We start from the raw sequence: 14,362 nt of genomic DNA, 5'->3' as shown, positions 1-14,362 counted from the left end.
AGACTGTGATTACAATAATGACTGTAAACATTAAAAAAATATTTCAAATGTGGTACGTCACTGTTTTGTCCAGACAAGGCAAACTGTTTCCCAGACTGCAGTTTAATTTTAAGTTGGGGAACAGGAAACTGTTGTCTGATCCCCGAGCGAAAGATATTTGGTGTTGTTTGTTAATTCATCCATGCAGTAAAGAAAAAAAAGCCTTTTTTTACATAACTGATGATTACTCTTTCAGCAGCTATTACTCCATCCTGCTGCCGCTCTGCTTTGAAAAACGTGTTTACAATAAACAGGCAGACCCGCTGTTTCAAAGCTCAAACTAATCTGCCTGCAATACAATGCAAAATGCCACCATAAATATCACTTTAATTACTATCTCTATAATAGGATATCACCATTGCAACCAGTGTTCCAAACCGCCTCTGCCATTGCCATCAGCACAAGAACTGTGCACCAGGAGCTTCACAGCATAGTTTTGAATAGCAGAGCAACTCCTGTACATAGGGATGGGTATCGTTTAGGTTTTATCCGATACTGGTGCCAAATCGGTACTTTTGAAACGGTGCCGGTGCTTAAACGGTGCTCGAACCGGTGCTTAAAGAATGGAGAACGCAAACTTTGTCCAAAAACCTCCCATGTTCAGCTGTTTTGTTGTTTTTTTTTTTTTGTAAAAAGATAACAATGTTAGCCTTTTCTGCAGCTATGGGGCATATATGGTATCACTCTTGGCTGGAAGCAGTGCTTAAACAATGGAAAAAAAAAAACACAAACTTTGTCCAAAAACCTCTCATGTTCAGCTGTTTCCCACTTTTTCTTTGGTCATTTTAGCCTTTTTGTCCAGGGTGAAAGGAGTATCTGCCATCAAACAAGAGGACAGCCGCATGTAGCTATGATGATGTTTGCTAGTTCACCTTACATGCATTAATGTAATAACGTGGTTAGCCTACTCAACGTAAATTACACACGAACAACATTTAGCTACTCACGCAGAGAAGAACGGCTGCTGCCATCATCATCCTCATCATTTCTGCTACACTGGCAGGGCTAGGGGCCAGGACTCTATTCTTCGGGTTTTTGGGGGATGTTGCTCCGGGTCCGATAACTGGCAACCCACCCAACGTGCACAGTGTGAGGTCTCGCAGCAAGCTATCAAATACGGCGCATTTCTCGGCTTTTAAAAAAAACGCTATGCGTCGCCAGGTGTTTCATCAGTTTCGAGGTGTTACCTCCTTTGACAGTATCACAGTATCAGCTTAAAGCACTTGTTGCAGGCTGCTGAGTTTGCATATTTTGCTGTGAAGTACAACCAGACTTTTGACCGCTTCGCCTTGGACATTTTTAATCTGTAGCTCTGCTCTAACTGAACGTACGTACCTGGCCCCGCCTACTATCCTGGGAAACGTAAAATGATTGGCTAGAAGTGTATCACAGCTCAGGAAAAAAAAGCACCGAAATAAAGCACCGAAATGTGCGCTGCTTTTCGGTCTGGTTACTACCGTTTATGTCAGAACCGGTGCCATCATGGCACCGGACACCGGTACCCATCCCTACCTGTACATATAATGTGCGATTGGCCTTGAGACAACATCACCATGTTGCCTTAGTATGATTAAATGCTCATTTTTACTCATTTCTGACAGCACAATAAACTCCTCCAGCAGCTATGTGGTACGCACCTTCTTAAGCAGGATGTCCCAACAACAAAAGACCCTCCCCTCTCCCCCTGTCCCCTCCCAGAACAGGACATGAGTGGACATCCTGCCAGCAGTGGTCTCTTCCTCTGTTACCGAGAAACTATTATTAGCGGATATCCAGCATCAGCTGTCCTGCATGACAAGATATCGAAATCCTTTTGGTTTACCGTAAATAATATAAAGACATAGATGAAAATAATGAAGACAAAGGTCTAGAAATCAGGCATATATCTACCCTGACCACACACAAATGACCAAAAACAAAAGCCATGCCAGCATATGCAGCTAATAGCAACAAAGCATAGGTTAGGTATGTGTATGAGTGTGTGTTTTTGGTATCCTATGCCAGAAGGACATTCCAGCCAACTCTTGAACCCTGTCCAACAGCAATCAGGAGCTCAAGTGTTTGGATTGAGTGCTTTTGTCAGTAACACACTCATCTATGTTTTTGGTCTCTCACACACTCCTGGCAAAATGTACCTTGTGTCAAGCTGTGTTGGTCAAACTGCCTGCCTGTCCTGAGCTGGGAAAACTCTGAGAAATGTTTCACTGGAAAGAGAAGGAGAACACTGATAAGACTTGCTAATGCGAACACACCCACGAGCACAAGTGTTCATTCTGACATGATCTCTTACCATAAGGCGTTGGAGGAGACACTGGGAAGGCAGGAGTGGGAGGGACGATGTCAGAGCTAACTGTCCGTCCTTGATAGTCCACACTGTTGTATTTATAGAGATGTCCGTGCTATTTAAAAAGAAAGAAGTAAGAAAGAGGTATGAAAAAGGGGAGACAAGTAAAAAGCCCATTTTTCCCCACAAAGTCTTAAAAGATGACAAGACACACACACAAGCAGACATCAGTCTTGTGATCTGTGTGTGGCTGCAGCCTGTGTTTTGGTGTAAACACTTGGGCCATTCATTCCACCCAGCTGTAAGACTGAGTGCAAAACTAAAAGACTGATAATAATAATAAAAATAAGAGCAAAGACAAAGAAACATCAACATTAAGATGTAGACATTGTTTCACAATCAGGATCTCTTTATCTCCTTCTCTGTAACAAAATTGAAAGTGCTACATCTAGTAAAGCCCTGTCCACACAAACATGGGTAATTTGGCCGTTCACTAGTGACGAATGAAACACGTACTTTTGGAAAGAGGGCATTCATGCATTTTATGCGGTTGCCAGCATGTAGCATAACAACCACAGCCACTGGAATAACCCCAGACGTGCTTGTAAAAGAATGGGTCGAGTTTGACTACTGATTGGGCATATGCCTTGCATTCAGAAGGAGACACATTGACTACTTTTACTCAGGCATGCATTTTAAAATTTATAGCATGTTTCTAGGGTGATTACTTCAAAGAATGTAGCTTTTTGAAAGCAGATGATTATGCATGATCCAATGCAATGTTAGCTTTATAGCCAATTTGCTCATGCTTTTAGCTTACCCCTGCTTGATTTTGTGACCTACTGTATTAGATTTGCTGATTCTCTAGCACTGCTAATATTTTCTTTGCATTGTTTCAAATTAGCTGATGATGATTTGCTGCTTTTTGCTTAGTTCCATTGGTGATATTTTAGCTTTGCATATTCCATTTATAGTAATGTGCAAAGCTAACGTGATGTTACCTTTGTGTCACACTAGCTAATGCTATAGCTCAAATATTTTAGCTCTATTCTTGATAGTTTATCTGTTTCATTTAATGCTACATTTCTAATAACCCACTTACCATAGCTTACATCTCATTTCAGATTAAGCTTCTTAACTGAGGCTAGATCGTTGGCAGGTTTGCTGTGTTGTTATTTTATGTGTTATTTTATGTATTAAGGTTTAAATAAAATTGTTTTTACAGATATATCCCAGTATGTAGTATATATTTTACTAAAATGAAACCTAAAAAGTGTGTTTACCTGAGAGGGCAAGGAAGGACTGTAGCCTGGGGAACTCCTTAGGCTCTGATGTCCACCCTCTCTCCATACTGGACTATGATGACCAGCGTAATCTGTAACATCAGTGACCTGCTTCTGTTGTATCCAACCTGATTGGAAAGCAAAGTGATAACGAGGGTTGAGGTTGGGGAGGGCAGTGGTGTGTGAGGAAGAAAGGGAGAGAACAGACAGTCAGTCAGATTATGATCTGAAATGCAGTCAACCACAGATTCAAATTCAGTCATTCCTTTTTCTTCTCCATTGCATATGCTTAAAGTTTTGTCTAATCTAATACAAACAACACTGAACAGTAGTTGGACTTTATTCTGACCGGTTGCAAATTAAGAAAGAAAAGCTGATGACGGTGATTCCTCTTTGACGTGTTGCCTCTGACAAAAAGCTTCTATTAGTATACATGTATCAACAAAGCAGGGAGACTATCACAAGGGCAGAGCTTATATGACTAAGCAAGACTTCACTGTGACCAGATGGTGGAACATCGGGGCGGCTTCTCTGGAAACCATCTGCTGAAACAATCAGTTGTTCTCTTTTCAAATATGAGTGGATAGCCCCCTGAGCTGGATCTTATCTAACATCAGAAATACTTAAATGATCTTTCTCAATAAGTACAACATTTGTTGTATGGAACTATGAAGAGAGTATAGTTGATAGCTAAAGATTCAAAAAGAACCAAAAGTCAACCAATTGATAAGGAAGTATGAGATAACTACAATATTACTGTAACTTAAATCATCCTAAGAGCCTGCAACAGTTAGCTTAGTATTGGCCTCGCTGAGTGCACACAGCTTAGAAAAACAACTAGATACGTCCTGAGCTGACTAACCAAATGTAGACTGTATGAAGCCTCTCACCATCGGCTTATTGCTTAGCGCATTCCCCTTTCCTTATGGTTAACCTTGCAGTTCCAGAAATCACATCACTTTAAGAAACAACAACATCCAACCTACGCACATCTGGATGGAGCAAAAAGGCAGCACTGCTTGGTTCTTTCAATGAACAGCTTTAAAGTCTTACAAAGTATTAGTCTTGCAAAACCTGATCTAACTCCACAGCTTTGTTCACAATGGTAGCGCTTGCCTCCCCATGTGCAAAACTCATCAGCAACCCACGCCACCAACCAACCATTCACTAGGTTCTTCTCTCATGTGTTGTAATAGAGGATTGTATCCCTGTTTTGGGGTTTTTAAATAAAATATTATAACTATAAATCAGTTACCCAAATTTGTTGACAGATATTTAAAGTCAAAGTGGTAGTGCCACAAACTGACATTCATGGAATGTCTACATTAAAGAACACAAAAAGTAAAAAAAAAAAAAAGTAAGAAACAATTCCCGAGTTGCAAAAACAAAGCCAATGGTGATAGCTTCTGTCTTGACCTCTGCAAGCACTTTTCCTGATGAGTTTGTGGGCTCAGACACTCATTTGGGGTCTTTGTCCTAGTGAGTCAATTCCCATAGGTTCCCATATTAAAATGTATCACTTCGAAGCATTAAAAAGCATATCTACAGCTAAAGAAAGGGGGGACAGAAGGATCATGGTTGTTTTCACTGAAACAGGCACTGTTAAAGTTAAATTCTATAATTTGTATCTTTATATTTATATGTTTATGTTTACAGCACTGTCTGCAGCTTGCTAACATTGCTTAGTAACACTAGTACACACTGAGTACACTCCTTCCTCTCACCACAGCATGATCCCTTCTAGGTATGAATTACAGCAGTCAGAACACTGACACTGAGTCCAGAAATCAGGGTTTTATGCTGTGGAGATTACATCAGTAGATTACACACAGTTCTATATGTTTCAACCAAAGAAGAAAAATATTTTTACATGCAATTGTGACCACAAAGTAAAGGCGGATTTTTTTTAAAACTATACTTGGGCAAATATTTTGGGATTATTGTAAGTTATAAAACAGTCTTACTCAACAGCAATCACCAAAACCACACCATAACACAGCAACCACAGACTGATGTGAGTCACAATACAGATATACTGTACATGAGATCACCCTCAGTTGTGGATTCATGTATAAACAGTGACAAGGAACACTGTGAGCTCAGCTTTCACTGTGAGTATTCATCATCTCAGAATCACATGAAAGCAAAGCTAAAGTGGACCAACTGAAACTAATCCAGTTACTGTCTGTCACACACCGGCGGGGCTGCCGAGGGAGCAGTGTCGAGTATCACTTCGTGCCCACCGTGTTTGTGAGAGGGCTATTCTCTTCTGAAGATGATGAGAGGGAGAAGGACAGCAAAGTGTTGTGTCGCAACTTCAAAAGCATTCCTGATTGCTCACACGTTCCTACCTCGAAACATTTCCACAGTAATTAAGCAAGTGAAGTGTTAGTTACAGATCAACCTCCAGCCTACTGATACACTTCATCAGCTACAAACATACATTTTAAGAACTGATATGAACGATTTAGGAGCTGTCAACCTTGCAAGCGCTCAAGTGTTGGGGTGGTCTTACATGAACCACTGGTGGATGATAACATCACTTGTACACTTAAAACCCACTGACCACAGATGACTACCAACTCAGTGGTTGGCTGGTAAATGCATTGAATTCTTTCCCATTCAGATTGCAAGTAATTGCGGCAACCATCTGCTCATATAGCGGTTGAGGGTGTTGCACGTTCAACCTCTGTGCAACCACTTTCAATTGCATTACACAAAGATTTCAGAGTTAAGCATGCCAGATATAAACAAGCCAATCAAAACTTACGCACCCATCAAGTAGTCTGCTGAGTTAACCTGTGGGGATAGGGCCACATCAAAGTCTGTAACTATTTAACGACAAGTAAATCAGTAAACCTTAGTCCTAAATCTGCAATAAGACTAAACTGTCTCCTGACAAATGTATAATATCTTAACTTTATCCAAGAGCATCTGACATTCCCGACTGAATTTTGATAAAATTAAATTATGAAAAAGGATTGTTTTGATTTCTTTCACTGGCAAGAAGTCGAGTATGTCTGTAACCACACATACCTTATTTATGTAACCTTTTATTTCTGCCTCTGTATATTTCCATTCAAAATAAGACAGACTGGAGGGCAAACACATCATTGCATAGCAAGCAGTGAGAGCCTGATTTTACACTGCTTACATAGCAAGAATATGTAAGGCTGTTTAATCAAATGCTTCCTCCTTCTCAGGAAATACACTTACAAACACACCTTCTGTAAGAAATGCAGATGTAGCTCACAACCAAAGAGTGCATCGGCACTGCAGGCAGGGTTATAAAAGCTTCCATGTGTTCAGACTGAACTGAGCTTAACGATATATAAAATACAAGTTTCATCTGTCCACAAGCAATTTTCACAGGTGTGGTAATGGTAAATGAACTGAATCTTATATAGCGCTTTTCTACTCAAAGCACTCTATACAACATGCCACATTCACCCAATCACACCCATTCACCCTTCTCTCTTTTCATACAACACGAACAAATGTGTATTGTATTTGCTACATCTGGCTTTTTAAAAATTGTTTTTATCCATCATTCTGACGTCCATCATTTGTCCTCTGATTGCCAAGAATCTTGAGAACAATTTTATAAAATGACCTATTCTGATCAGGTTAGATGTTAAAGTCAACACTGATGCTAATCAATATTTTTCACTTTTATAGTAGTATTCGCCACACTTCTATGTGTATAATAAGTGGAATTTCCATTTATTTGTTCACAGAATATATTAAACTTAATCTATGTTACTTGTTAAGCACCTTGGCATACCCTTGGTTTTTAAGTGTGCTTTATAAATAAAGTTTATCATCATCATTATTATTATTATTATTATTAATCCTTAGGGGAACATAGTTACAACTGTGTGGTGGTCTTTCACTCCAACACACAAATGTCGACCTCTAAAATGTCCCTCTGGTGTTGGAGATATCTCGGATATAAGAGAGGAATCGCTAAAATTTGAGGCTTCCCATTCATTGATGAATATATTACTTGTAATAGCTGATGTGCCATGCATTGTGTTTGCTTTTACCTGACTGATGAGTTCTTCCCTTGTTGCTGAGGCCATTGCTGTGTAGGGAAGCAGAGCGAGTTAAGGGGGAATAGCAGGTAGGAACAGGAACAAAGGTGGGATCCAAATCCAGAATCAGCTGATTGAGCTGCTCTATGGACTCATCAATGTCTGTGGATAAAGACGCTAGTTCGTCTTCTTGACAAGCTGACGTTTGTGTGGTATTAGCAGAGTGTATGTTCTGTGTTTTATCTATGATATGTGCATCATTCTCATGCACCAGCCCTCTCTGCACTGCTTCCCTGCTGCTGAGTCCTCGAGGTGGAGTGTCTGGAGCAGCCACAGATGCAGCCAGAGGTGGTGGCCTCCCTTTCTTTATCCTGCTCGACTTCCCATCCCCATCAACTGTAATGAAGTTATCACTGACAGCAGCCTTTTGTTGCTGCTGTACCCAGGAGTGCGTCAAGTACTCACTTTGGGCTAGATTCTGAGTTTTGGGCAGATTTTCGGACGAGAGGGAGCAAATACTACTTGAGTTCGGAATGTCTAGAGCAGGAACTGCACCACTATCTGCTTCATCCTCATCATCCAATATGTCAGTCTCCCTCTCGCTGGACGAAGCCTCTTCATTGATTGTGTGTCCCAATCCAGACTCATCTCTAGCTATCTCCTCCTTTCTTCCACTAGTTGAAGCCAGCTCAGTCATGACTTCCTGAAGACGCTGAGGAAGCTCAAAGTCCACCTCAGAGACCAGCTTCCCTGCTTGGGTGCACTTGTCCTGGTTGGCTTCTCTCTTCAGTCTGGCTCCAGTCAGCCCCTGTGAGGCAACAGACAAGCCAGAATCACTGCTGGCAGATGGAGCTCGGTCACTGCAACTACCACTGCAGGTAGTTAAAGGGAATGAAGCTCCTTCCTCACTACTCGTCTTCCTCTCTCTGCCACTCAAAACAATGTTTCCAGGGTCCAGGGCATGGGGGGGAGCTGTGGGTAGATGAAACAGAATTATACCATCAATTTTTTAAAGCAAAATAAAATAGAAAGTAATTTAGTCAGAGATAATATGGCATTCATATTTCTGACTGTTTTATGCCAATGGAGTTCTTAATGTTTAACTGCCATTACAAAAGAGTACAACAGACAACTGGCTAATTACCTCTTTTGAAGCAGATTTTTTTTTCAAATTGCTAAACTGTATTACGTCAGCAGCACAATCAGAGGACACAGATGTGATATTTCAGCATAAAATGGTCAAAGCTGCACTCGGACAACTGTATTTAAAGCTGAAAACAGCACCTTGGAATTGAACATATTCCTGCTACCGGTGATTCTGTGCCTGCACAACTACTGTACATGACTCATTACGGCAGACACACTCCATGGAGATAACACAGAGCCCCATTGTGTTTGCTGGTAGATGCATGTGTCACACAAAGGACGTGTCTTTCATAGACGTCTACCTTGGGTCAGATACAACCGATAGCATGGTCACGCACACAGCTTTTCTATCCTTTAACTGGGTGTAGCAACAAGAGAATATATTTGTCTTCCTGCAATTCCTGCAATGATATAGCTTCAGAAATGGGACAAATTGCTATTTTTTGTCATATACGGTGCTTAACAAATTCATTAGACCACCTGTCATAAAAACAACAAAAAACTAATATGTTAGAAATCCTGTGTAAAACTAATAATGACTGAATTCATGTTTTATACTTTGCTGAGAAGTCACAAATTAGGTAAGTAAGGTTCATTCAGGTAGCGCTTTTCACAACAAAAGAGTGCTTTGCAATACAGAATGAGTGTAATTCAGTGTAACAATCATTACTGGTAGTTTTATTTTAGCATTAAAAATATTATTTTGATTTAAGAGCTTATCCATGCTGGTGGATTAACCACTAAAGTATTTAATATAGCATCATATTAGATTTTCAATACTTTAAACATACTTTTATGTATAAAGTATTTATGGTTAGAACATAAAAGCAGTCTAATAAATTTGTTAAACACTGTATATCATATGACAGTAAGCTAGGTCTTTGACATTGTTATAGACCAAATGAAAATATCTGCACATTGTATCCGTGAAACACAGAAAACTAAACAGTGCTGTATAACTAAAAGAGCAAGTTATCTTCCAAAACAGGGTGCTGCACTTCGACAGGACTGCCCTGTATAGTAAATACAACAATACGTACAGTGCATACCAGAGCTGTATGAAGATAGCCTCTTAAGTCCAGAGAGGCAATAAAACTCAAATACCAGACATGCATGGTAAACCCTCACAGCTGGTCTAATAGCTCTCTCACAGAGAGATGCACACAGTTTCCAAACATGCTGCATAACGCCACAATTTACAGAACTTCATCACTTTAATAGAAGTAAATAAATAAATAAATGAAGTCGAGCTTACTTTTTCGACTGCTAGGAGTAAACTTTCACTGGCCCCACTGCAGACTAGAAACAGGATGGAAATGCTTTGCTGAAGCCTAACCACCCGAGTCACAGAAAGAGGAAAACAGGAACAGATGACAAGCAGAATGGAAAGAGACACAGGGACGAGGGTAGAATGAAAAGGATGGAAGTGAAAGCAAAGTGAAAAAAGATTTAGGCTAGCTTCTCTTCTTCTTACAGTGTTTGTAGTCCTCACTGTCTCTCAGGCTGCCACAGGAAGACAAGCAAAGAACATTCTTTCTCTTAAGGTGCTAAGAGCTCTCCAGTGTCCCCCCTCCTACTCTCTCTTTCCCCTCTCTCATGTCATTCTTGCACTCAGTCCCTGCACTATGAATCCCCGCCTTTGCCGTCAACACGTAATTCGCTCTGCTTTGCCTCCTTTTTTTTGCCCTCCCCCCTGCATCCTGTCCAGGCTGCGACAGGTAGGCAGAGAGAGAGTGCACTCATGCATTTTTATGTCCAAAGGGGAAACTGGAGAGAAAGGAAACTGAAGGGTGGATCATTCACTAGACTTGCAATCACACACACACCACACGCACGCACACACGCACGCGCGCGCACACACACACACACACACACACACACACGAACACACAGGTGGAAAAGTGTGTACAACACACATATTGCACTTTCAAGGGAAAAAAACACACACACCAAAAAAACAAAAACAAAAAGCAAACAAAGCATAAGGACCTTGAGCTCTCCAAATATGGAGAGGGGAATGTAAACATGGAGGCGGGCTTTGGAGAGATTGTCTGGAAAAGGGGGATGGGGACACATTGGACAAATTGCAACCTGTAACTTGAACTTGAAGGTAGAAAGAGTGAGATAGGAGATTAGATAAAGGAGACAAGAGGAAGGGAGAAAGTACAAGAAGATGAGGAGATAAAGTGAGGAGGAGTGTGTGGGAGGGCAAAGCAGAACCGTCTGTGATTGAAAACAATGTTCTTGCAAGTGTCTGTGCGGCTAACTGGCATTGCACCTTCATTACGCTTATGTGTAACGTGTAATGCCTATTTGTTTGCATTCATGTGAGCGTGTGTCTATGTGTGTTTACATGCCGCTTGTAAAAGCTCTATCTAAATTACATGGCTGACCATGGGCAGGTTTAGCAAAACAGCTGGAACCGAAGCCTTAACCTTCCACTTACAAGTGATTGTTTCAGCTGTCTCGATTTTGAGGTCTTGTTTTGTATTGTTTATTTCCTGTGTGTGAACATTTATTCCACCCAATGTATAAAAAAATTTTTAAAAACCCACACCCGCCTCCAAAACACACAGCTCTGGTCTGGCTGCGCTCTCAAAGATTGGCGTTACACCCGTTCCCAGGAATGTCAAAGAGGCCTTTGTGACCACAACAGTTGTAAGCTGTCACACTGATGACCAGGCAATTACCCACAAGACTGGCCACAGCAATCTCAGGGATCTAAGGGTATTAACTACTACATAACAGCCAAAGGTACTGTAATGGAAAGGTTACCAAAAAAGCTACAAAACACACACAGATATATAAATATTTGACATATCATCACCTTGTAAAAAATTCTGGGATTGGACCTTAAATTCGAAAGATATGCTTGATGCAAATTTGCCAGGCGTGGTCTCTTCCATCTCCAGATTGCTTGGAAGAACTATGTTCCTTGGACCACTTTCTTAATTGCATTTTCAGCACAACCTTCAGACAGCAAACATCACCTTCTCTTTCAAATTGAGATAAATATTATTTAAAGGGTATCTCTGATATATTCCAGTAGTTTTCAGCAAATGTCAACAAAATACTTTTCTAGTCCATTTTTGATATCAACAAATCAGGGCACCATACATTGGTCCCTTGGGGAAAAGGCTCTTGGCAGGAATATGGCATACAGGGGGTCTCTATTTTGCAGAAGATTCAACTCACATGGTAGAGGCGCAGATAGCCATAAAAGGATTACAAGTACACAATTTAATAGTATGGGCTGTGTTAAAAGCTGGAGACGGAAAAGGATATAATATTGAAGGGGAGGTCATCGAAGTCAGAGAAGTTTTCTTTTAAAAAAGTAACAAGACAAAGTTACACCATTCCATTTGGATAAGCAAGGCCACCAGTCCTTGCCCAGTGAAATCTAACATTGGACATTACTTAAAAACAGATTAAATGAAAGTGATCACTTTTGTTTAACCTCAAACAGGATATTTTTATAAAGCTCCTGAGATACTTGCATACTGCTTTAAATTACTGTTAGTAGCTGTAATTGTGGCTGCAGTTGGCTGCTGTCGAGGGAAGCTGGCTTAACTCTGGCTGCATACAGAGCTACTGCAATCACTTTTTAAACCTCTGTCCTTCCCTAGTAGGCTACTTGAGCATTACTATAATGCTTGCTCTAGTAAAGGGTTATTTCACCAATTGTAAGCTTTTATTTTGCATTTGTTTTTCAACGCAAAAATATTCTTTACAGTCTTTGCTATTGCTATTGGTGTGGCTGTATTTAGGAGGTAGAGCGGGTTATCTACTAATCAGAAGGTTGGTGGTTTGATCATTGGCTGCTCCAGTCTACCTGCCGAAGTGTCCCAAAGCAAAATACTGAATCCCAAAGAGCTCTCTGCTGTGTCCATTGGAGTGTGAACGCTCTACTTGGGTGTAGAAACAAGGGCTTGTACAAAGGTGTGTGAATGGGTGAATAATATAAATCACAAATTCTCACTTTGGACAAAGTTAACCCAGATATTTTTATGCTTTATACTGGTCTGCTTTATTTCACTAAAAGCCTTTGTGTGAACATGAGCACGATATAGAGGGATTATGTAATCCTAGATTTTGTAACATTGGACAGGGTGGCTGTAAAGCAGGTACTAAAGCTATCTGCCCATATGGAAATTGCATCTTTACTGGTTCACTACCTGCTTAGATGTGTGTAACGTTTTTTTTTTTAAATGTATTTATTTTTACTTTTATTTTGCGACTATTTCTCTATCACAGACATAGCTTTATTGTTTTTTTCTTGTTGTATTTATATATACTATGTTAAAGCAGTGAAGACAAGCTAATCTATCTCCCAAAAGGGGTATTCAGATAAAATGTTATCCTGTTCAACCCTGGGTAATAATAAATTCAGAGGAAGTACAGAAATTCAAAAAACAGGAAAAGAAACTGAAAGAAGGAGAAGAATGTGGGGAATTTCTGATTAAGAAATATTAAAATACACCTCACCTGTTTCTAGACAAGATGTGTCCTGATAAGAGTCTCGTCTAACCAAAGGGTCCAAGGTGTCATAGTCCACTGTCACAGAGCGTCCATTGTGCCATAGCTCTCTGCCTGCACATGACAAACAGTGCTGGTCAGGAGTCAGTGAAACAACAACAAGACACACAAACTCAAACACTGGTGTTAGGGCAAATCCCCAACAGCCGATCCTGCAGCAAATCTGCTTCAAATATTGCTGTGAGCCTTGTTTTGGGTTAGACTCTGATTTCTATCAGCTCATTAAGATCTGTGTGTCTGGATGTGTGTGTTTGTGAGTCCGGCTGTATATATTTTCCTGTGTGCACAGTATCTACAATCCAAATTCCTGTCGTGTGTGTGTGTGTGAGAGAGAGAGATATCTCTGTGTATTGCTTCCTGTTGAGAGGAAAGGAGTGTGACTACAGTTGATGATGGCCAGTTTGGCCGGTGTGGTGTCCAACACTGCCCCCACCTGGCTGACCGATCATTTCATTCACAGGCAATGTGTCAGAGTGTGTTATTCCTCAGTTTGACTCCTGTCTTGTCTGCTTGAATTAAAGACACATTGAAGCCTGGTGCAGCCTTTTAATCCAAATAATATGAATATAGTCTTGCTGCATCAATTAGAGAGGCTACATGTTTGGATTTTTCAAGGTTTTTCACCAAACAAGAAAATAAAAGTCAGAATATCTGAGGGGTATCGCAGAGAGACAAAAACAGTAGTTCTCCAGGCATCTTGAAGGGCATTACTAAGCTCTTCTTTGGATCTTGGGTTCACTTTCAAGTGATAATGTTGAGGTCCAGGCTCTGGGGAGGCCAATCTATGACTGACAGTGTTGCATTGGGTGATTTTCTATCCAGGTATGCTTTTACTGCACTGGCAATGTGTTTGGGGTCACTGTCATGAACCTGAATTCCAAAAGGACCTGTTGCCACTTATTTTTCACTTAAAATTAATAGAAAATTGGCCAAAATCCAAAGCAAAGTTGGAGAGCTATTACTGAAAACCATTTTAAAACTTAGAACAAAGTCCAAATGTTGCCATTAGGTTGCTGACTGACCAGTCTGTAAGCCAAGCT

General features: G+C 40.5%; 1 protein-coding gene across 4 annotated transcripts in view; it reads right to left on the bottom strand.

Annotated features, from left to right (window-relative positions):
* The window catches only part of LOC308399354 (tensin-3-like), a 56,136-nt gene that overhangs the window by 29,060 nt on the left and 12,714 nt on the right, over positions 1-14,362 (bottom strand). For 3 of the 4 annotated variants that reach the window (XM_080886576.1, XM_080886578.1, XM_080886579.1), the window contains 5 exons: positions 13,272-13,376; positions 7,653-8,612; positions 3,607-3,734; positions 2,330-2,438; positions 2,175-2,243 (listed from right to left, as the gene is read on the bottom strand). In XM_080886576.1, coding sequence (XP_080742702.1) covers positions 2,175-2,243; positions 2,330-2,438; positions 3,607-3,734; positions 7,653-8,612; positions 13,272-13,376 — 1,371 coding nt within the window. The remainder of the gene's footprint in view (positions 1-2,174; positions 2,244-2,329; positions 2,439-3,606; positions 3,735-7,652; positions 8,613-13,271; positions 13,377-14,362) is intronic. The other variant, XM_080886577.1, reaches the window with a different exon arrangement.

Source organism: Rhamphochromis sp. 'chilingali', assembly GCF_963969265.1.
Source record: "Rhamphochromis sp. 'chilingali' genome assembly, chromosome: 7".
Taxonomy (NCBI): Eukaryota; Metazoa; Chordata; class Actinopteri; order Cichliformes; family Cichlidae; genus Rhamphochromis; species Rhamphochromis sp. 'chilingali'.
The sequence above is the reverse complement of the archived record's forward strand: the minus strand, read 5'-3'. Positions and strand labels throughout refer to the sequence as shown.